The sequence below is a fragment of the Papio anubis genome, chromosome 3 (assembly GCF_008728515.1).
Source record: "Papio anubis isolate 15944 chromosome 3, Panubis1.0, whole genome shotgun sequence".
In the NCBI taxonomy this organism is placed as follows: Eukaryota; Metazoa; Chordata; class Mammalia; order Primates; family Cercopithecidae; genus Papio; species Papio anubis.
The window spans coordinates 138,292,521-138,317,058 of NC_044978.1; the positions used below are offsets into that span (position 1 = coordinate 138,292,521).

Consider the following 24,538-nt stretch of genomic DNA (forward strand, 5'->3'; position numbering starts at 1 on the left):
GGAAGAGAAGGAGGACGTAGCAGTACATAGTGCATTGAGAATGGCAAACTCTGTCTATGCTATACCTCTCCTGGTTAAATAGACTGCCTTCCACATCATAACGTCTATCTACTGTCTCTAAGACGATTCTACATCCACAGATTTTTCATATTTTTCTTGGTCTCTCTTCTTTGCCATCTGGATCATTTCACTTATCTCCTAATGTGCTTCCCTGAAGTAGCCACAAATACAAAGTAACCACAATAATCTTCCCAAAATGCATATCAGTAGTTATGCTGCTCTTCTAGATAAAAACCTACAATTGCGTAAGAAAAAGAGTCAATACTCTAGATCTTTCTAGAACTTTCTAATCAAATCCAATCCATTCTAAGCATTTCTCTAATTCTCTTCCACCTGCAAATTTGAAGTTCATTCTTCTTCTCATGCCATTTTCTCTCTACTTAGAATGTTCTAGCCCAGAGATTCTCAAAGTGAGATCCATGGACCACCTGCATCATCTGGGAAATTGTTGAGAATGCAAATTCTTGGGCCCCACCCAAGGTCTGCTGACTCAAAGTTGCACAAAGTATACTTTAATGAGCATCCAGGTGACCCTGATGCACATAAAGTTTGAAAAGCACTGCCTAGGTCCGAGTCTTTCTCTTGAAATTCTAGCTATCTTTGAGACAGAGTCTCGCTCTGTCGCCCAGGCTGGACTGCAATGGCCGGATCTCAGCTCACTGCAAGCTCCGCCTCCCGGGTTTACGCCATTCTCCTGCCTCAGCCTCCCGAGTAGCTGGGACTACAGGCGCCCGCAACCTCGCCCGGCTAGTTTTTTTGTATTTTTTAGTAGAGACGGGGTTTCTTTTTTTTTTTTTTTTCCAGATATTAGTCTTCATTCTAATTATTCAGAATAATATAGCAGTTAACAGGTACAACACACCTGCTTTCTCCTTTACTGTGCTTAGCACTTTAGAAGAATTGACTCACATAGCTCACAACAGTTCCAGGAGTGGCACTCTGTGGGACGGGGATTCCAGTTTAGGCAGCCCTCTTTCAAAGTCCATTTTCTTTTTTTTTTTTTTTTTTTTAATTTATTTATTATTATTATACTTTAAGTTGTAGGGTACATGTGCATAATGTGCAGGTTTGTTACATATGTATACTTGTGCCATGTTGGTGTGCTGCACCCATCAACTCGTCATTTACATCAGGTATAACTCCCAATGCAATCCCTCCCCCCTACCCCCTCCCCATGATAGGCCCCGGTGTGTGATGTTCCCCTTCCTGAGTCCAAGTGATCTCATTGTTCAGTTCCCACCTATGAGTGAGAACATGCGGTGTTTGGTTTTCTGTTCTTGTGATAGTTTGCTAAGAATGATGGTTTCCAGCTGCATCCATGTCCCTACAAAGGACGCAAACTCATCCTTTTTTATGGCTGCATAGTATTCCATGGTGTATATGTGCCACATTTTCTTAATCCAATCTGTCACTGATGGACATTTGGGTTGATTCCAAGTCTTTGCTATTGTGAATAGTGCTGCAATAAACATACGTGTGCATGTGTCTTTATAGCAGCATAATTTATAATCCTTTGGGTATATACCCAGTAATGGGATGGCTGGGTCATATGGTACATCTAGTTCTAGATCCTTGAGGAATCGCCATACTGTTTTCCACAATGGTTGAACTAGTTTACAATCCCACCAACAGTGTAAAAGTGTTCCTATTTCTCCACATCCTCTCCAGCACCTGTTGTTTCCTGACTTTTTAATGATCGCCATTCTAACTGGTGTGAGATGGTATCTCATTGTGGTTTTGATGTGCATTTCTCTGATGGCCAGTGATGATGAACATTTTTTCATGTGAGAGACGGGGTTTCACTGTGTTAGCCAGGATGGTCTCGATCTCCTGACCTCGTGATCCGCCCGTCTTGGCCTCCCAAAGTGCTGGGATTACAGGCTTGAGCCACCGCGCCCGGCCTCTTCTAAACTTTCAAAATAACTTTATTTGTTGAAACATGTTAGTGTAACACAAACCTTTGTATTTTCAAAATACACCATTTCATTCCAAAATGAGGTCTAGTGTTCATGGCCCATTTTATTTGTGAGCTAACTATGTATGTGTCTATGGCTTGGATCATAGCAGTGGCAATGGTGGTGGGGAGATAGGTTTGAGAGAATGGTGATTCTCCAGATTGATTGAAAGAAAGGAGTTTTAAAAGAAGCCAAAGGGAGCCTTTGGCTCAAAAAGGGTGTGTGAATAGTATGAGGGAAGAGAGAAGCAGACAATGGAGCATAGGATGGGAGAAAGTGTGTCAGGCAAAAACAAGAACAGTTTCTATTGTTGCTCTTCTAATATCATGGGTGCGGGCACTAATGCAACAATCCAGAAGCCAACTATCCCCTTCAAGCTTCCTCAGATGGCACTGAGTGGAAGCAAAGAAACTCCCTTTCTATTTTTTTCAGCATGATTAAGATGAAGGACATTACTGACTATATAATTTTAATAGTGTAAGAAATTTCAACCTCCATATGCCATATGTATTTTCTGCTAAGTAATTTTCTCTGATAACTTATAATATGCATACTAGCAAAAGTTTGGAATGAAACATACCTGTCCAATTTTTCAGCTAAACTCTAACAAAGGCTTGGAGAGCAAACAGATATAAGGCAGGAAAAGCAGGAGGCAATATAAAATAAAATTGTCTAATTGTCTAGGGAACTCATGGAAAGTTAAACTGATACAGGTGATATATTTATACTTTTCTCTATTATTTAATTCCATTCTTATTTGTACTATAGTATGCTATGCCAAACTCATTTAATGCATATTGAATATATATCGTGTTTGTTTCAGTTATCAAAAATCTTAAGCACTTATTGTGTTTATTACATGTTTATTACATGTTACCTGTGTTTTTAGTCAAATATCTTGCTATTGCTAGGCTCTGGTGAAGGGTAAGTCCATCAACTTCCAAAATGGGGATTTTTCCAAATGGGAGAGCTTAAAATAAAATGAGCAAATAATTAACATCATAACAAAACCAAAAGTTATATTACTTCCATTTTTACTGATAATTGTGAAAACAAAGCATGATTTTATGAAATCATGAAATTTTAAAATATTTTTAAAGGAACACTTGACAACCTGTAGTGGAATATTTACATTTTATAAGTTTTGTTTAAGTTGTTAGAAAACCTGATTTAAAGTTAGTGACAGAATTGGTTCTTAAACCCAGGTTTATAGTGATGCCATATGCTATACTGTATTTTACATGCTTAATATTAAAAAAAAATTCTTTTAAACGTCATTATTTTTTGTAGCTTCAATTGCAGATTATTAAAATCATAGTCTGAGGATTATGAAGATTTTGATTTACATATTGAGTTATGGTAAGAACTTAGCCATAGCCTTTTTAAAATTAATACATAATAATTGCACATACTATGGGGTACATGATACATGCACACAATGTAATGATCAAGAAATTTTTTATTTCTTATTTAATTTCTTCATTGACCCAGTGAACATTCAGGACCATGTTGTTTAATTTCCATATATTTGTATAGTTTCCAAAGCTCTTTTTATTATTGATTTCTAGTTTTATTCCATTGTGGTCTGAGAAAATACTTGATATAATTTCAATTTTTAAAAATTTATTGAGATGTGTTTTGTGGCTTAACATATGGCCCACCCTGTGTGCTGCTAAGAAGAATGAGGATTCTGTAGCTTATGGATAAAAAAATATATTTTTTTGAGATGGAGTCTCACTCTGTCACCGAGGCTGGAGTGCAGTGGTGCAATCTCAGCTCACTGCAACTGGGCTGGAGTCTCTCGCTCTGTCACTGAGGCTGGAGTGCAGTGGTGCGATCTCAGCTCACCACCTGCCAGGTTCAAGCGATTCTTCTGCCTCAGCCTCCTGAGTAGCTGGGACTACAGGTGCGTGCCACCACACCCAGATAAGTTTTGTATTTTTAGTAGAGATGGGGTTTTGCTATGTTGGCCAGGCCAGTCTTGAATTCTTGACCTCAAGTGATCCACCTACCTCAGCCTCCCCAAGTACTAGGATTACAGGCGTGAGCAACCACTCCCAGCCTATGGATGAAATGTTCTGTAAATGTCTGTTAGTTCCGTTTGGTCTATAGCACAGATTCAGCCCAATGTTTCTTTATTAGTTTTCTGGCTGGATTATCTGTCCGGTGCTGACAGGGGAATGTTGATATCCCCAACTCTTACTATGTTAGGATCTATCTCTAACTTTAGTTTTAACAATATTTGCTTCATTTATTTGGGTGCACACATACTTACAATTGTTATATCCTCTTGTTGAATTGACCACTTTATTATTATATAATGACTTTGTATTTTTTTCCTTTTTTAATTAAAGTCTATTTTGTCTGCTATAAATATTGCTACTCCTGCATGCTTTTGGTTTCTGCTTGTATGGAATTTTTTTTCCCATTCCTTCATTTTTAGTCTATGTGTGTCTTTTTCAGGTGAAAGGAGTTAATTGTAGACAGCTCAGCCACTTTGTATCCTTTTAACTGGGGAATTTAAATCATTTATATTCATTGATAGATGAGGGCTTACTCCTGTCATTTTGTGAATCGTTTTCTGATTGTTTTGTATACTTTTTTTCTTTATTCCTCTCATTATTTATGTTTGTGATTTAGTGGTTATCTATAGTAATAACTTTTGATTTATTTCTCTTTCTCATTTATGTATCTACTCTACCAGTTAGTTTTATACTTTCATGTATTTTCATGCTGGTAGATATCATCCTTTCACTTCCAGATGTAGGGCTTCCTTAAGCATTTCTTGTAGGGCCAGTCTATTGGTGATACATTTCCTCAGAAAGACTATTTCTCCTTCTTTTTTTTTTTTTTTTTTTAATTATACTTTAAGTTCTAGGGTATAGGTTAGGTGCACAATGTGCAGGTTTGTTACATATGTATACAAGTGCCATGTTGGTGTGCTGCACCCATTAACTCGTCATTTACATTAGGTATTTCTCCTAATGCTATCCCTCCCCCCTCACTCCACCCCAAGACAGGCCCTGGTGTGTGATGTTCCCCATCCTGTGTCCACGTGTTCTCATTGTTCAGTTCCCACCTATGAGTGAGAACATGCGGTGTTTGGTTTTCTGTCCTTGCAATAGCTTGCTCAGAATGATGGTTTCCATCTTCACCCATGTCCCTACAAAGGACACAAACTCATCCTTTTTTATGGCTGCATAGTATTCTATGGTGTATCTGTGCCACATTTTATTAATCCAGTCTATCATTGGTGGACATTTGGGTTGGTTCCAAGTCTTTGCTATTGTGAATAGTGCCGCAATAAACACAGGTGTGCATGTGTCTTTATAGTAGCATAATTTATAATCCTTTGGGTATATACCCAGTAATGGGATGGCTGAGTCAAACAGTATTTCTAGTTCTAGATTCTTGAGGAATCATCACACTCTCTTCCACAATGGTTGAATTAGTTTACAGTCCCACCAACAGTGTAAAAGCGTTCCTATTTCTCCACATCCTCTCCAGCCTGATCTGTTGTTTCCTGACTGTTTAATGATCACCATTCCTCTCCAGCACCTGTTGTTTCCTGACTTTTTAATGATCGCCATTCTAACTGGTATGAGATTGTATCTCATTGTGGTTTGGATTTGCATTTCTCTGATGACCAGTGATCATGAGCATTTTTACATGTGTCTGTTGGCTGCATAAATGTCTTCTTTCGAGAAGTGTCTGTTCATATCCTTTGCCCACTTTTTGATGGGTTGTTTGATTTGTTCTTGTAAATTTGTTTAAGTTCTTTGTAGATTCTGGATATTAGCCCTTTGACAGATGGGTAGATTGCAAAACTTTTCTCCCATTCTGTAGGTTGCGTTTTCACTCTGATGGTAGTTTCTTTTGCTGTGCAGAAGCTCTTTAGTTTACTTAGATCCAAGTTGTCAATTTTGGCTTTTGTTGCCATTGCTTTTGTTGTTTTAGTCATGAAGTCCTTGCCCATGCCTATGTCCTGTATGGTATTGCCTAGGTTTTCTTTTAGGGTTTTTATGGTTTTCGATCTAACATTTAAGTCTTTAATCCATTTTGATTCAATTTTTGTATAAGGTGTCAGGAAGGGATCCAGTTTCAGCTTCTACATATGGTTAGCCAGTTTTCCCAGCACCATTTATTAAATAGGGAATCCTTGTCCTATTGCTTGTTTTTGTCAGGTTTGTCAAAGATCAGATGGTTGTAGATGTGTGGTGTTATTACTGAGGGCTCTGTTCTGTTCTGTTGGTCTATCTCTCAGTTTTGGTACCAGTACCATGCTGTTTTGGTTACTGTAGCCTTGTAGTATAGTGTGAAGTCAAGTAGCATTTTGTTCTTTTGGCTTAGGATTGTCTTGGCAATGCGGGCTCTTTTTTGGTTCCATATGAACTTTAAAGTAGTTTTTTCCAATTCTGTGAAGAAAGTCATTGGTAGCTTGATGGGGATGGCACTGAATCTATAAATTACCATGGGCAGTAGGGCCATTTTCATGATACTGATTCTTTCTATCCATGAGCATGGAATGTTCTTCCATTTGTTTGTGTCCTCTTTTATTTCATTGAGCAGTGGTTTGTAGTTCTCTTTGAAGAGGTCCTTCACATCTCTTGTAAGTTGGATTCCTAGGTATTTTATTCTCTTTGTAGCAATTGTAAATGGGAGTTCACTCATGATTTGGCTGTTTGTCTATTACTGGTGTATAGGAATGCTTGTGGTTTTTGCACATTGATTTTGTATCCTGAGATTTGCTGAAGTTGCTTATCAGCTTCAGGAGATTTTGGACTGAGACGATGGGGTTCTCTAAATATACAATCATGTCATCTGCAAACAGGGACAATTTAACTTCCTCTTTTCCTAATTGAATACCCTTTATTTCTTTCTCTTGCCTGATTGCCCTGGCAAGAACTTCCAACACTATGTTGAATAGGAGTGGTGAGAGAGGGCATCCCTGTCTCATGCCAGTTTTCAAAGGGAATGCTTCCAGTTTTTGCCCATTCAGTATGATATTGGTTGTGGGCTTGTCATAAATAGCTCTTAGTATTTTTGAGATATGTTCCATCAATACCTAGTTTATTGAGAGTTTTTAGCATAAAGGGCTGTTGAATTTTGTCAAAGGCCTTTTCTGCATATATGAGATAATCATGTGGTTTTTGCCTTTGGTTCTGTTTATGTGATGGATTACGTTTATTGATTCATATATGTTGAACCAGCCTTGCATCCCAGGGATTAAGCCCACTTGATCTTGGTGGATAAGCTTTTTGATGTGCTGCTGGATTCGATTTGCAAGTATTTTATTGAGGATTTTCACATCCATGTTCATCAGGGCTATTGGTCTAAAATTCTCTTTTTTTGTTGTGTCTCTGCCAGGCTTTGGCATCAGGATGATACTGGTCTCACAAAATGAGTTAGGGAGGATTCCCTCTTTTTCTATTGATTGGAATAGTTTTGGGAAGGAATGGTACCAGCTCTTCTTTGTATCTCTGGTAGAATTCGGCTATGAATCTGTCTGGTCCTGGACTTTTTTGGTTGGTAGGCTATTAATTACTGCCTCAATTTCAGAGCCTGTTACTGGTCTATTCAGGGATTCAACTTCTTCCTGGTTTAGTCTTGGGAGGGTGTATTGTCCAGGAATTTATCCATTTCTTCTAGATGTTCTAGTTTATTCGTGTAGAGGTGTTTATAGTATTCTCTGGTATTAGTCTGTATGTTGGTGGGATTGGTAGTGATATCCCCTTTATCACTTTTTATTGAGTCTATTTGATTCTTCTCTCTTTTCTTCTTTATTAGTCTTGCTAGTGGTCTATCAATTTTGTTGATCTTTTCAAAAAACCAGCTCCTGGATTCATTGATTTTTTGAAGGTTTTTTTTTATTTCTCTATCTCCTTCAGTTCTAACTATTTCTTGCCTTCTGCTAGCTTTTGAATTTGTTTGCTCTTGCTTCTCCAGTTATTTTAATTGTGATGTTAAGGTGTTGATTTTAGATCTTTCCCGCTTTCTCTCTTTCATTTAGTGCTATAAATTTCCCTCTACACACTGCTTTAAATGTGTCCCAGAGATCCTGGTATGTTGTGTCTTTGTTCTCATTGGTTTCAAATAACATCTTTATTTCTGCCTTCATTTCGTTATTTAGCCAGTAGTCGTTCAGGAGCACGTTGTTCAGTTTCCATGTAGTTGTGCGGTTTTTGAGTGAGTTTCTTAATCCTGAGTTCTAATTTGATTGCACTGTGGTCTGAGAGACAGTTTGTTGTGATTTCTGTTCTTTTACATTTTCTGAGGAGTGCTTTACTTCCAACTATGTGGTCAATTTTGGATTAAGTGCAATGTGGTGCTGAGAAGAATGTATATTCTGTTGAATTGGAGTGGAGAGTTCTGTAGATGTTTATTAGGTCCACTTGGTGCAAAGCTGAGTTCAAGTTCTGGATATCCTTGTTAGCCTTCTGTCTCATCGACCTGTCTAATATTGACAGTGGGTTGTTAAAGTCTCCCATTATTGTTGTGTGGGGGTCTAAGTCTCTTTGTAGGTTCTAAGGACTTGCTTTATGAATCTGGGTGCTCCTGTATTGTGTGCATTTATATTTAGGATAGTTACCTCTTCTTGTAGAGTTGATCCCTTTACTATTATGTTATTTCCTTCTTTGTATCTTTTGATCTTTGTTGGTTTAAAGTCTGTTTTATCAGAGACTACAACACAACACCCCTGATTTTTTTTTTTTTAATTTCCATTTGCTTGGTAGTTCTTCCTCTATCCCTTTATTTTGAGCCTACATGTGTCTCTGCATGTGAGATGCATCTCCGGAATACAGCACACTGATGGGTCCTAACACTTTATCCAATTTGCCAGTCTGTGTCTTTTAATTGGAGCATTTAGCCCATTTACATTTAAGGTTAATTTTGTTATATGTGAATTTGATCCTGTTATTATGATGTTAACTGGTTATTTTGCCCATTAGTTGATGCAGTTTCTTCCTAGCATCAATGGTCTTTACAATTTGGCATGTTTTTGCAGTGGCTGGTACTGGTTGATCCTTTCTGTGTTTAGTGCTTCCTTCAGGAGCTCTTGTAAGGCAGACCTGGTGGTGATAAAGTCTCTCAGCATTTACTTGTCTGTAAAGGATTTTATTTCTCCTACACTTATGAAGTTTAGTTTTGCTGGATATGAAATTCTGAGTTGAAAATTCTTTAAGAATGTTGAATATTGGCTCCCACTCTCTTCTGGCTTGTAGAGTTTCTGCCGAGAGATCTGCGGTTAGTCTGATGGGCTTCCCTTTGTGGGTAACCCAACCTTTCCCTCTGACTGCCCTTAACATTTTTTCCTTCATTTCAACCTTTGTGAATCTGACAATTATGTGTCTTGGGGTTGCTCTTCTTGAGGAGTATCTTTGTAGTATTCTCTGTATTTCCTGAATTTGAATGTTGGCCTGTCTTGCTAGGTTGAGGAAGTTCTCCTGGATAATATCCTGAAGAGTGTTTTCCAGCTTGGTTCCATTCTCCCTGTCACTTTCAGGTACACCAATCAAACGTAGATTTGGTCTTTTCACACAGTCCCATATTTCTTGGAGGCTTTGTTCATTTCTTTTTACTCTTTTTTCTCTAAACTTCTCTTCTCACTTCATTTTATTAATTTGATCTTCAATCACTGATAACCTTTCTTCCACTTTATCAAACTGGCTACTGAAGCTTGTGCATGTGTCACATAGTTCCCATGCCATAGTTTTCAGTTCCATCAGGTCATTTAATGTCTTCTCTACACTGTTTATTCTAGTTAGCCATTTGTCTAATCTTTTTTCAAGGTTTTTAGCTTCCTTGCTATGGGTTCGAACATCCTCCTTTAGCTCAGAGAAGTTTTTTATTACCAACCTTCTGAAGCCTACTTCTGTCAACTCGTCAAAAGTCATTCTCCATCGAGCTTTGTTCTGTTGCTGGCAAAGAGCTGGAATCCTTTGGAGGAGAAGAGGCTCTCTGGTTTTTAGAATTTTCAGCCTTTTTGCTCTGGTTTCTCCCCATCTTTTGGTTTTATCTACCTTTGGTCTTTGATGATGGTAACCTACAGATGGGGTTTTGCTGTGGATGTCCTTTTTGTTGATGTTAATGCTCTTCCTTTCTGTTTGTTAGTTTTCCTTCTAACAGTCAGGACCCTCAGCTGCAGGTCTGTTGGGGTTTCCTGGAGGTCCACTCCAGATCCTGTTTGCCTGGGTATCACCATGGAGGCTGCAGAACAGCAAACATTGCAGAACGGCCAATATTGCTGCCTGATCCTTCCTCTGGAGGCTTCATCTCAGAGGGGCACCAGCCTGTATGAGGTGTCAGTCGGCCCCTACTGGGAGGTGTCTCCCAGTTAGGCTACACAGGGGTCAGGGACCCACTTGAGAAGGCAGTCTGTCCATTCTCAGAGCTCAAACACCATGCTGGGAGAACTACTGCTCTCCAGAGGTGTCACACAGGGATGTTTAAGTCTGCAGAAGTTTCTGCTGCCTTTTGTTCAGTTATGCACTGCCTCCAGAGGTAGAGTCTACAGAGGCAGGCAGGCCTCACTGAGCTGCGGTGGGCTCCACCCAGTTTGAGCTTCCTGGCCACTTTGTTTACCTACTCAAGCCTCAGCAATGGCAGACGCCCCTCCCCTAGCCAGGCTGCCACCTCACAGTTTGATCTTGGACTGCTGTGCTAGCAATGAGCAAGGCTCCGTGGGCATGGGACCCACTGAGCCAGGCACGGGATATAATCTCCTGGTGGGCCGTTTGCTAAGACCATTGGAAAAGCACAGTATTTGGGTGGCAGTGTCCCGATTTTCCAGATACAGTCTGTCATGGCTTCCCTTGGCTAGGAAAGGAAAATCCCCTGACCCCATGCACTTCCTAGGTGAGGCGCTGCCCTGCCCTACTTTGGCTCACCCTCCATGGGCCGCACCTACTGTCCAACCAGTCCCAATTAGATGAACCAGGTACCTCAGTTGGAAATGCAGAAATCACCTGTCTTCTGTGTCAATCACGCTGGGAGCTGCAGACCAGAACTGTTCCCCTTTGGCCATCGTGGCACAGATCTCGCCTTCATTTTTGAAGGACAACTTTGCTGGTCATAGTATTCTTGGTACGCAGGTTTTATTTATTTATTTATTTTTTCTTTCAGCACTTTGAACATATCATTCCATTCTCTCCTGGTCTCTAAGATTTCTGCTGAGAAATCTACTGTTAGTCTGATGGGGATTCCTTTTCATATGACTTGATACTTTTCTCTTCCTATTTTTGGAATTCTCTTTGTCCTTGAGTTTTGGCAGTTTGTCTTTCATGTTTAATGACTTTAATGTTGAATCTTACCCAAGCTTCATGTATCTGGATGTCTAAATCTCTTTCTAGACTTGGGAAGTTTTAACTATCATTTGGTTAATTGGTTTTCTATGTCTTCGTCCATCTCTTCTCCTTCTGGAATTCCCCAAATCTCAAAATTCAAACATTTGGTTGCTTTATGGTGTCCCAAATGATGTAATGCAGGCTTTCTTCCATTTTATTTTTTTTCTTGAGTATGACTGGGTTATTTCAAAAGAGCTGTCTTCAAGTTCAGAATTTCTTCTGCTTGATCTAGTCTACTGTTGATGCTCTAGTTGTATTTTTTTTTTTTTATTTCATTCATTGAATTCTTTAGCTCCAGAATTCTGTTTGGATATTTCTTATAATATCTATCTGTTTTTTTTAATTTCTCAATCAGATCATTGTCTTCCTGATTTCTTTGTATTATCCTTATTCTTTTGTATCTCACTGAGTTTCTTTAATACCATTATTATCAATTCTTTTTTTAGGCATTTTATGTATTTCCTTTTTTATGGAATTGGTTACTGGAGAATTATTGTGTTCCTTTGGAGATGTCTTGTTTCCTTCCTTTTTCATATTTCTTGTGTCTTTATGTTGATTTCTGTGCATCTGGTATGATAGTCGCTCCTTTCAATTTTATGGATTGATTTTTATAGGGAAAGCCTTTTTCCTATAGATGTATCTATAGTGCTGGTTGAGTAGGGTACTTTAGCTTTGATTCTGAGTGGGTGCAATAATGTAGTCTTCATATGATTTATTCAGCTATAGTCAGCGTCAGTGGTGCCTGTGAGTTTCTCAGTGGCTTAGGCTGTAGTTATTAGTGGAGGCTGTGGTGAGGCTTTGCTAGTGAGGGGGATGCCAAGTGGACTGGTCCTTAGGCACCAGTGGCTACAGTGGGCTGGGTGTGTGGATTCCTAGGCCCCTGAATGGGATGCACTGGTACTAGCAGTGCTGGGCAAGGCAGATCCAGCCCCCTAGACAATGCATGTGAGTCCCAGTGATAGTGGCAAGCAGAACAGGCCTGACCTCAGGCTCCTGGATAATGTGCAGAAGCACTGGTGGTGGCTGGTGGAGAAGGTTGATCCTCAGGCCACTGGACAATGCATTCAGGAATTGGCAGCAGCAGTGACAGACAGGATGGGCCTGTCCTCAAGTCTCCTGATAGCGCATGTTTGTGCCAGTGGCAGCAGGCAGGGCACATTGTTCCCCAGACCCCTGGATAATGTGCTTGGGTGCCAGTGGCAGTGGTCGTGGGAGGGGTGGGCTGGTCCTCAGGCCCCCAGATGGTGCATGTAAGTGCTAGTGGTGATGGATGGGGCAGTACTATCCTCAGATCCTGGAATGGCATATCGGTGAGCTGGTCCCCAGGCTTCATAAAGGCACATGCGGGTACATTGTGGCCCTGATGTTAGAGAAGGCATGTTTGCTGTCTGTGGCAACAGCCCCAGGCAGGCAGCTCTCAGACTCTGGAGAGTGCATGCTTTAGCTTCCTATGTTACAGCAGCAGCCTCTCTGATATGCAACACTGTCCATTCCCCCAGGTTTAGGACACCACATGGGCTAAAGTGCTGGGGACCCAGCCACAACACTGAGTGAAGCCAGCATTGCAATGCTGCAGCCCTCTGGGTGGTTGTAGGGGGATGTCAGCATGGCTCCAAGGATGGGGAGATGCAGGGGCTTTTGGGTTCCAGGGCAAAAATATAGTCTGGTGGGGACTGGGTTCTCCAAGTGGCACCATGCTGCAGTTACTTGGGTCTCAGGGGGTGTGTAGGGCACAGCACAAACTTTCTCTCTGGAACAATGTTCTCACACGGACTCCAGGCACTCCCTACCCTAGTCTCAGGGCCCAAAAGGCCCAAGGGGGCTCTCCCATGACTAGAATTGCAGGAGTCTGTGGAGTAAATGTGGACCACTGGGGATATCTCTCTTACTTTTTCCCAACAATGGGGAGCCCCTCCTGGCTTCGAGCTGATTCCAGCCAAGTCAGCAGCTTCGCTTCCTTTTCTTTCTGTGCCTCAGAAGTTTCCCATCACTTCCCAGCTGAATTCCAGTCTTCTCTCTTAGATGCTCTATTAGATGTGTGGTTATTTATTTGCTATTTTGATCCTTCTTTGAGGAGGTGAGTGTCAGGTACCTCTAGTCATTAATTTTGAAGCCCCGCTTCATTTTGATGACGGCCTATTTGAAATGTATAGCAAGGCAGCAAGCATTTTTGCACAAATATCAGACAGACTGATAGCAGATACCATATTAATATTTTATCTGTAAATCCTACTGTTTTCTTATCTAAACCTATTATATTTTTGTCACAAAGTAATATACATTTATTACAGAAAAATTATAAACTGATAAAAATAATTCAGTCACATAGTTTTAACCATTTTAATATTTTAATTGATTTCCCATATATATTTTAAAACAAATTATAATGCATATAATCTTTTGTAAATCATTTTTCATTTCACAATGTCTTTTAAACATCTTTCTAAATCAATGAAACATCATTTTTTTAATGTCTACATAATACTTTGCTATGTGTATTGATCACAACTTTCCTAACCAGTGCCTTAGTTTCAGACATAAAATTATTTTAAAAGAGAGAAAATAATAAAGTGCAATCACACTCTGATGACCCTCACACAACTATTAAACTGTGTGTATCTCCTTCGAGTATCTTTCATATGCACACCTAAATAAGTATAAGAGAATCATACTTCACATGTGGAATAAAAATACCTCTAAGTACTTACCTTCAAGTATTAAGTGTGCCAACTACAATTTTTGGTGCCTGAGATACTTCAGTGAGCAAAACAAAGTCTCAAATGAAATTGAAGTGAGTTGGAATGTCTTATTTGAAGCAAAGTATGTGAACAAGAGGGAATCAAAATGCCTAATCTTTTTTGGCAGGGAGGGTTTTTTTTGTGCTAGGCATTGTACTAAATATTCAGCATGCCCATTAGGTCTTCTTTCACTTACAACAACCCTATGAAGTAGGTGATAACTATCTCATTTTATAAATGAGGGGATGAAGTTAAGAGGTTATATAAATTGCCCTGGTCACACACCTGGTAAAAGTAGGCTTCACACTGAGGTCACTTGGAACCCTTGCTCAGCTGTTTTCTTAGTTCTATGAGCCATGTTTTGAAAAAGATATTAAAAATCAGAGCAAGCTCAGAGAATAGTCTCCAAGTTAGTGAGAGGTTTGAAAATATTATTTTATTGAGGATTGGTTGAAGAACCTTGGCACTCTTCACCTGGAGGAAATAAAACTAGCTAAGTGGAACAAAACCACCTCAAATAGGACAGAACTATCAAATAGAGAAAAATTTGACTTATTCTGACTACCTCTAAAATGTGAAACTAGAATCAAAGGGTAGTAGAATAAAGGGCAGATGAGGAATAGTTTTGTTTGCTTTAGAGCAATTGACAACGGAATGTGTTTTCTTGTGAGATAGTGAGCTTTTAGCTACTGGAAGTAGTATAAAGCCAACCTTGGATAACTGCCCACAACTGGAACATTGGGCTGCATCTAACAGGAAGTCGTTTAAGAAGACAAATGCTAAGTCCTTCATTTGATTCCAGAAAAAAAAAATAATAATCCCAGTGTTGTTGGAGGTGTCAATAGGAGTATTCTAAAGCTTAAAAACCATTAAGGAATTTTGTTACACTAAATATGAGGCCTCAATGTGATGTGGCTGGCAAAGTAACTACTGTGATCTTGGCAGAATGTCTTACAATGATGTCTAGTGTTGTGACAGGGATGATGGTCCCATTTTGCTCTGTGCTGTTCTTGTACCTTAAACACTATGTTCTCCATAGGTATCACACATTAAATGGCAGATGTACAGTAACAGGAACTTGTTTGGAAGACACCTACTTATGTGGTGAAGAAATGCAAATCAGGGAATATAAATGAGCACTCAAGGAAGAAAAGAAGATTGTCCTTTGGACATGGATGTGATTGTAGATCTCAGATAGTCCAGAGAAAATGGCATCTAAATCAAGAAGTAGAGTCAGGGATGGGAAAGTTGGACTAAAATTCACAATGATGACCAGAGAAACTAACAAGGAAGTTCCAAAATTTGTTATCTAGGTTGAGGTATCGGATGCATGAATTAAATGGGACCCAATTACAAATTCTGCCAAAGACCTTTATCTTCACTTGGAACATTTGTATTAAACTGACCACTCAGCAATAGCTTTTTTTCTATGATGTATTTAAAGAAACTAGGTTTCTGTAACTATTTGGTTGTAAAAGAAGGAGTAATCTGGTTCTCCATGTATTAAAATTATAAGTCCAAGACCAATCTATGAAAGCTATAAGGAGACAGATCTCAACTTTGTATAAGGAACAGTCTTTCAAAATTAGTCTCCCTTCTATTTTCTGTTCTCCCTTTCCAGAATTTTATTTGAAAGTTGGACCTCCTAAACTGAGCCTCAAGTTTCCTTTCTTTCTTTTATTTTTCATTTATTTGTCCTATTTTTGTACTTTCTGGAAAAATATCTTTACTTTTTGTCATTTTATTGATGTGTTTGTATCATATTTTTAATTTTCAAGAACTGTTTGTCTCTGAACATTTCTTTTGACAGCACCCTGTTGTTAAAAGAAAAACTTCAACCGAATTAAATTTAAAGGAGTTTAACTAAGCTACGAACGATTTGCAAATTGGGAAGTCCCCAGAATCACAGCAGATTCACAGAGGCTCCAGGGGATGCCTCATGATCAGAACAAATAGACAAAAAAATAAATAAATAAAGTGACATACAAAAATCGGAAGTGAGGTACAGAAACAACTAGATTGGTTACAGCCCACTCAAAAAAATAAATAAATAAAGTGACATACAAAAATCGGAAGTGAGGTACAGAAACAACTAGATTGGTTACAGCCCACAGTTTGCCTTATTTGAACACAGTCTGAACACTCAGCAGTATATGAGTGGTTGAAGTGTGGCTGCTGGGATTGGCCAAGACTCAGCTCTTCTTATAGGTGCATATTCCTAAGTTAGGTTTTAATCTTGTCTACCTATTAAGTTAGGTTACAGTTCATCTACAAGGACTCAAATATAGTCGTACAAAGTCCTTCTCAGGCCATATTTAGTTTGCTATTACAGTGTTCTTGTATAGAATATCTTCTCTTATTTCTCAGGATTTTAAAAAATGTTTGAAGTGGTTTTTCTTCTTGCTAAATCATCTTGGTTTCCTCAGAGTTGCTTTTTTTCTGCTTCTTTGTTTAGGTATGTGTTCTGTTAGATTTTTCTCAAATATCTATTGATTTTTGATTGCCCTTTTTTTTTTTTAAAAGTAAAGAAATAAAAACTGCCTGTAAGCTCATCATGCATGGGAGGGGCTTGCCAACAGATTGGGCTGGGCTGTTTCATTAAGAAACTCTCATTCGTTCATTAGCTTGGGCTGATCAGCTTCCCCAGAGAGAATTTCTCCAATTTCTGCTTGAGGAATATTAGCCTGGATTGTAGAGCAGAAGAAAGGTGCTATGGATCTCACCATTTAGTTTCTAGACTTCCATTGAATCCCACCTTTATTATAAAATTGTGTCCTCAGACATGTCTGTTGTCCCAGAAGCCTCTGGTCTATCCTCCCCTGAGAGTAACCTCCATGCTTATTCTAGGGAGGAGAAGGGATATGGTGGTCACAGTGCTTCTTCACATAGATAGAGGCAGGAGGCAGAGAAATTCTAGGTAGACAGCAGCAGGTCCCCAGGGAAACCCCACCTTCAAGCCAAAAAGCCTGAAACCTGTGACCCAGCATGAGAAAATCTATTCCTGTTTGCCTGCTGTCTCCTGATGGGTTCTTTCTGAATAATGCTTTTTTACCAATTGAATGTTGCCTTTTCCAAAACTACCTACAGCCCACCCCGTCCCACAATCCTCTGCCTATAAATACCCCAGACTCAGTTGGTAGAGGAAAGAGAAGGGGCTCAGCTGGAGAGAGTTGACTTGACTTCAGAGAGATGGCTGGACTTCGGAGGAGAAAGGACTTGACTTCAGGGGAAGACTACCTGCCTACTCTGTTCTCTCTCCAGCTCCCCTCTCTGCTGAGAGCCATTTCCTTCACTTAATAAAATTTTCCGCCTTCACCATCCTTCAAGTGTCTGGACGACGTTGTTCTTCTTGGACGCTGGACAACAGCTCAGGACCCACCAAGTACAGGGACCCAAAAAAGGCTGTCACACTGGCCCTTTGCCCTTGCTGGTGGAAGGCAGCTACCCCATGTGACGAGGCAAGAGGCCCACTGAGCTGATACCACTCTGCTGTCCATGGATGGCAGGGCTAAGAGAGCATTGTAACATGCATTCTGGAGTTTCAGGGGTCGCAGGCACCCCAACCTGGGTGCCACTGCACGGCCCGTGCAGAGCTTGCTCCTGCCAGTGCCCAAAGTGCTCAGCTGGATCCCATGCTCGCTCGCTCACATGCTCCCTCCCACAAGGGATTGAGTGCAGTGGGTGAAGTAAATGGGGCACCCCAGCACAAGTCTGACAAAGAGGTCAAGAAAAACTCTCCATCAACATTTTTCCACTCAGTCCTCTGTCAGCGCAACTTTTAGAGTTATCTGCTACTACAAATTCATGAGCCTTTTTCTGTATCTCTGTGATTTAGCTTGCCTTCTCCTCCTCAAGGTTTACGTTTGAACTTTGGGCCTACTAAGTCACCTTACCATTCTTTGGCCTGCTTTTTAGCTTCCAGAATTGTGTGCTATCATATCTACATTCAAGCTTTATTTCTTTGTCCTTATGGACTTTTCGGCCCTTTTTAGAAGTACTTCAATGTTATTAAAGGAGAGAAAAAGCGTTTTAAAGAGAGAAAATGTAAACTCGTGTGTGCAATTTACCAAGTTTGTCCAGGAGAACATTTTAATACAAGTATCCAGTGATGGAATGTGTTGACTGGAGATTTTCTAGGTTCTAGCAGAGGGAGTGTCATAGCAGGTTTCAAGCACCAGAGAGCACTGCTAAATTGGACAGCAGATGAGACCAAATAACATTTGTAATAGAAACTGCTCCTTAGTAGTACCTGTTCTTTCCTTTCTTCTTAGAGTAATAAAACTCTGGATTTTTAGCTATGTAAATGATTATCCACAATTAAATCAGCATCTCTCAATTTTCCTTGAAGTGATATGTGACCATTGGGCTTACCAAGTGACATATGCAACTTTCTAGTCATGCTGTTTAAAGGGAGGTGTCCCCTCCCTCCTTCATACTTTCTCTGAGCTACAATGTGGAAGGAGCATGAGCTATCTCACATTGTGTAAATAAGACACCAAGGGGTGGCAGATCAACAAGAAACCTAATCTTTGACAACTGTATGGAGCAAAAGCATGATACCCACTTGGGGTTTTGTGTAAATGAAATTTCTATCCTTTTTAAGACAATTTTACATTGTGTCTTTGTCTATTAAAACATCTGAAACTACATTCTAAGCATCATGAACTTTAAGATTCCTTTCCACGCTGAAAATCTATGGAAATATTAAGAAAATACAGAAATTCCATTTTCAGTAACAATGAAAAGTTCAAGTAGAATAGGGAATGAGGCACTCAGTGAACTTACATCTCAAAGCTAACAGGCAAAATTTGTTACATGTAATATCTGCACCTTTCTATCCATCTTGGTCTAATTAATTCGTGGATAAAAGTAATGTTCACCTATTGTATATTCACCATCTTAAAATCCCACGTGCAAATTCTGATATCAGAAGAAACATGTGGATATTAATGGTAAAGTATCGTGATAATAAGAAATAAGATACGCTATCTCACCAGAGAAGAGGTCTCTGCTAAGAAAAAGAATGGTTATAAGGGCAATGACTTTTAAGGAGCTCGTACTTCCAAAGGCTGTGGCAGTTCATGGTTAATACGCCTGTCATCCTAGTCGTGTTGTTTTGGCATTGTCTAGTGCAAATAGCTTGAGCTTGGTATTAAACTGACCTGGGTTTGAAACTCAGTTCTACTTGCTAGGGTCGTGAAACTGGAAAAATAATCTAAACTCTTTGCACTTCATCTATCCCAGTGACAAAATAGAAAAAAAAAAGTCTCATGTTTATTTCAGCTCGTCTTCTCATCTGATAAAGCTTTATACTGGTTTACCTTTATATTCTCTTTCTCTAAGGTTTGTGTTTTCACCTCTAATAGGAAATTTGCTCGATCACACAGCATTTAATTAGTTTGTCTGAACTGCTGCTTCTCAATTTAAAGCTACATGAGCTTCAAAAACCTTGATTTTTTTTTTTTTTCATTTCCCTGAGGAAAAACAAAAGGTTCTGAAAGCATATTTTTCCTACATTTATTATTTGTGCTACTTACTTGATTTGATTTCAGGCCAGTCAGCTTGTTCTATTCTGTGGTCTTCATACTGTATGTCCAAATAAGCAAATATGTAACGAATAATTTCTGCTCTCCCCCTCATATTAAAATAAGTGAGTTTGTAGTTTGGCATGGTGCAATTCTGGAAAAATAAAAAGGGAGGGATTATTTTTAGAGCCCTCTAGACATGTCTCAATACTTTTCTTCAGAATTTTTTGGAAAACTTTATAGCATCTCTTGAGATAACTGGAGACATTAGAGGATATTTCAAAACCAAAATTATAAATCACTATCTAATTACATATGGGGAAACTCGGTTGAAATCAGATCATGAATCTCTCTCTCTCGGCACTAGTTAGAACATTACAGTGAAATAACCAAATTCAAACTTTATTTATAAAAATATTCAGATTAAGCGGGTAGCTACACACCAACCTTCAGAGCATGGAGCAAAAAAACTTCCCACTTTAAGATGATTCTGCCCTGCTTTTAGTCACTGGTAATGCGTAATATTTGATATTTTGCCTGTTTTGTTTGCTCTTGTGACACAGCTCAGAGTTTATGAGGACATCTGGGAAAGGACAGCCAAGGGCTGGGCACACGCAAGAGGAATGTGAGTGCCATGCCAACCTGTCTTTGCCTCTCTTTCCTCACCTGTGGCTTTCCCTCTAGGCATCCAAGGCCTAGGGAAACACTGCTCTCTGGTTCCCTCTGACTGCATCCATGCTACTGGGTTTTACTGGGTTACTTGCACCACAAAACACACCCCATCTCAAGACCTCTGCTGACAATCTTCCTTCATTCCCTCTGTAGAGGAAGAAAGCCAGCTATTCTTACATTTCAAAATGTTTGCTAATACCAGCTAATTCAGTCATTATAATCTTATGGGTTTTCAGTGATTTGTATCTTCATTTTCATTGTTTGTAAATGGTTAGTGACTTTAAGCACTTGTAGTGGAATATATTTTAATTTTGTAAGATCAAACAACTGAGAGAGAAATGTTTTCATTTGAAATTCAATTCTTTGAATTTGGCCTTTGGCCAGTTAAAATCTCCCTGAATTTCAAAGACCACTTTTGATAAATAGTGATATTAACATGGAGTTGTAAATTAATGAGGTAATGCATATAAGGTACATAGCACAATGGCAAACTTAATCATTAGCATTAGTAATGACTTTGATCTCATTCTGTATTCAAGAATAAACACTATGAATACAGCACACTAAAGATAATAATTATGGTAACTAAATGAATAAAAGCATATAAAGATGATTATTTATTTAAAGTGGTGCGTTTAAATAGTTTATTCCCTACTAAGAAAGTTTTTAAAGAACATTAATGGACTACTAATTAGATAAAAAGGAAAGTTGGGCTCAAGTCTCAAAACAAAGTTTCATCAAAAATCACATCACAGACCAGGCGCAGCAGCTCATGTCTGTAATCCCAGCACTTTGGGAGGCTGAGGCAGGAGGATCACCCGAAGCCAGGAGTTCGAGACAAACCTGGCCAACATGGTGAAACCCCGTCTCTACTAAAAGTACAAAAATTGGCCAGGTGTGGTGTTGCGTGCCTGTAAGCCCAGCTACTCAGGAGGCTGGGGCAGGAGAATCGCTTGAACCCCAGAGACAGAGGTTGCAGTGAGCCAAGGTCACGCTACTGACCTCCAGGCTGGGCAGCAGAGTGAGACTCCATCTCCAACAATAAAAATAAATCACATCATATAAAAGGTTAAACGCAAATCATAAAAATCCAGGTTGCCAAGTCCTGACTTTAAGTTTATATATTCCTGGAGTCTAGTGGGAAGAGGATGACCTGGAAATAACTCTTTCATTGCATATCTAGAAGCTGCCAGGTTCAGGAAGTGACGGTGATGGTAATTCCTAGCAAAACCATTTTTTCTGGCCCTGGTTTTTGTGTCAGATGTTGTGGAGTGAAGCTGGTGCTCCTTGCTAAAATGAGAGAGGTACTACTGCCAATCATTCCTGCCCAGTTTGCATCAGCCAGTCTAGTCTACACCCAACTGAGGTGTATCACTCACCACATGTATAGATATGTGGGGAAATGTCCTTGAAAGAGACAAGAATTGAGTAAACTAATAAGAATTCCATGATCTACAGCCACAAATTTCTTTGGGGGAAAAATATACATATAAAGGAGTTCGAATTTGGGATACTAAATGAAATGCCCATCAGAACAATGGAACTGTTTTCCAGGTTACTTAGAAATGTTGAGCTTAGAAATAAATAATGGAAAAGGTCTAAGAGCATCAAAATAGTTAATTAAAAAATGTAATAATTAAGAGATTATTCTTATCCAGGAAAAGCATAATTGTTATAATTCCTGGACCTATTTGTTTTAAATATCAAAACAATTTTTAAAGGCCTACAGAGTGGAAAAAGTGTGGTTATTAGTTGCAGTTTCTATTTAGTGTTTTGTTTCATTTTGTTTGGTTTTGTTGCGGCACAGTCTCACTCTGTCCCCCAGCCTGGAGTGCAGTGGCTCAATCTTGGCTCACTGAAACCTCTGCCTCCTGGATTCAAGCAATTCTCCAGCCTCAGCCTCCTGAGTAGCTGGGATTACAGGCATACACCATCACGCCTGGCTAATTTTTCTATTTCTAGTACAGACGGGGTTTCACTTATGTTGGCCAGACTGGTCTCAGGTTCGTCTCCCAACCTCAGGTGATGCACCGCCCTTGGCCTCCCAAAGTGCTGGGATTACAGGCATGAGCCACTGTGCCCAGCCTGCAGCTTCTATTTGAAGAGCATTCTATATAAATTTTTTTATTGGTTTTGTTGGCGTAGTCAATGTTTCCACAGCATGAAGAAATTATATTTTCTCCCTACAACATTAAAAGTTATCAGCATTACACAGGGTGCCATGGCTCACGCCTGTAATCCCAGCACTTTGGGAGGCCAAGGTGGGCGGATCACAAGGTCAGGAGTTTGAGACTAGCTTGACCAAAATGGTAAAACCCCATCTCTACTAAAAATACAGAAATGAGCTGGGGCTGGTGGCGGGCGCCTGTAATCCCAGTTACTCAGGAGGCTGAGGCAGGAGAATCACTGAAATCCGGGAGGCAGAGGTTGTAGTGAGCCGAGATCGTGCCATTGCACTCCAGCCTAGGGGACAGGGCAAGACTCCAACTCAAAAAAAGAAAAAAAAGTTAACAGCATTAAACGTTAAACATACAACCTTTTCTCATTCAATCAACTACCACATAGATATCAGTGTCGACCTGATGAATTCTGCATGAAAACAAAGTGATTGTTTTTTATTGTTGTTAATTTTCAAAATCATGCTGTTTTATATTGTATATGACTCAAGTAAAGAAGACATTTAAAAATTCTCAGCATAGGTTGGCAGCTATCTATATTTCTCTGCAAAAATATCTTGAAGTCTAAGATTTGGCAGAGGCCCAATAGCAGCTAACAAATGCTTATCTTGCCTTTTAAAATATTCTTTCAACAGTTGTAACTCATTAATGAAGCTATACTTTTTACATGACATTTCTGTAGTTATTTGCATGATTATATTTTCTGTTTGTCTCAGGAATACAAGATGTTATATCAGAACATCCATCTGTATAATAAACTACATTAAAAGAGAAAAACCAGGCCGGGTGCAGTGGCTCACGTCTGTAATCCCAGCACTTTGGGAGGCTGAGACAGGCAGATCACTTGAGGTCAGGAGGTTGAGACCAGCCTGGCCAACATGGTGAAACCCTGTCTCTACAAAAAATGTATACAAATTAGCTGGGTGTGGTGGCGTGAGCCTGTAATTCCAGCTACACAGGTGGCTCAGGCACGAGAATTGCTTGAACCTGGGAGGCAGAGGTTGCAGTGAGCCAAGATCGTGCCACTTTACTCCAGCCTGGGTGACAGAGTGAGACTCTCTCTCTCAAAAAAAAGAAAGAGAATTATCATAAAACACACTGTCATCTCAATAGATACTAAATGCTTTTTAAAAGCATTTATAACATTATCACTCATTTGTGATCAAAACTCAGCAAAATGAAAAAAACAACAAAATAAAATACCTGTTAGCAAACTAGTAATAGAATACTTCCTTAACCGTATAAAGAGTCTCTACTGAAAACTTACAGCAAACATACATAATGGTGAAGCAACAAAAGCACTTTCTTTAATGTCAGGAATAACAAGAATCCCACTATAACATCTACTATTCAGCATAATGCTGAACAGCCTAGCTAATTCAATAATGTAAGACAATAATAAATAACATTTGTAAGTAGTAGGAAGGGAGGAACACAGATATCCATTTGCAATCAACATGATTGTCTATATTTAAAATTCAAGAGATTCTACAGATAAACTGGATCCTAGATTTCAAATGGAAATGCTAAGGACCAAAATAGCCAAGACAAACAAAAAAAGGGAACAGAAGAGGAAGACCTGATGTACCAGAGAGCAAGACTTAGATAAAAAGCCTTGTAATGCAATATTTGTTCAGAGGTGCATTGTCTTAAAACAGAACCTCACATATAGGACAGACATGACATAGAGTGAGGACATAAAGAAACTAGACTAAAATGGTTCTGAGACAATAGAGGGAAAATAAGCATAATTAGACCCCGACTTTCTATCGTACACAGAAATAACATCTAGGTTATCTTGGCATGATTTGACTAGCATAGCAAAACTCCAATATCATTCTGGTCCCGTGTTTCCTGTTAGCTTCATTTCTGAACCCTTCCACTGTCATTGTATTAAGAATCTCATGTAGAGAAAACTGCATGTTTCCTGAAATGATCCAGAAGCATGAAGTTTAAAAGCTGATAGTGTTTGAAGATCTTTACATCTGAAGATCTTTACATCTAAATATTTTTGCATCTAAAATTAACCACTGACTTCCTTACACCGGAAAGTATATCGTGTAAAGT

The 24,538-nt window shown here is 39.4% G+C and overlaps 1 protein-coding gene across 3 annotated transcripts in view; it reads right to left on the reverse strand.

The window, feature by feature from the left end:
* HPGDS (hematopoietic prostaglandin D synthase) overlaps positions 1-24,538 on the reverse strand; it is a 45,333-nt gene that overhangs the window by 11,687 nt on the left and 9,108 nt on the right. For all 3 annotated transcript variants that reach the window (XM_021938422.2, XM_017958874.3, XM_003898976.5), the window contains 2 exons: positions 19,635-19,776; positions 2,893-2,985 (listed from right to left, as the gene is read on the reverse strand). In XM_021938422.2, coding sequence (XP_021794114.1) covers positions 2,893-2,985; positions 19,635-19,767 — 226 coding nt within the window. In that variant the 5' untranslated portion in view covers positions 19,768-19,776. The remainder of the gene's footprint in view (positions 1-2,892; positions 2,986-19,634; positions 19,777-24,538) is intronic.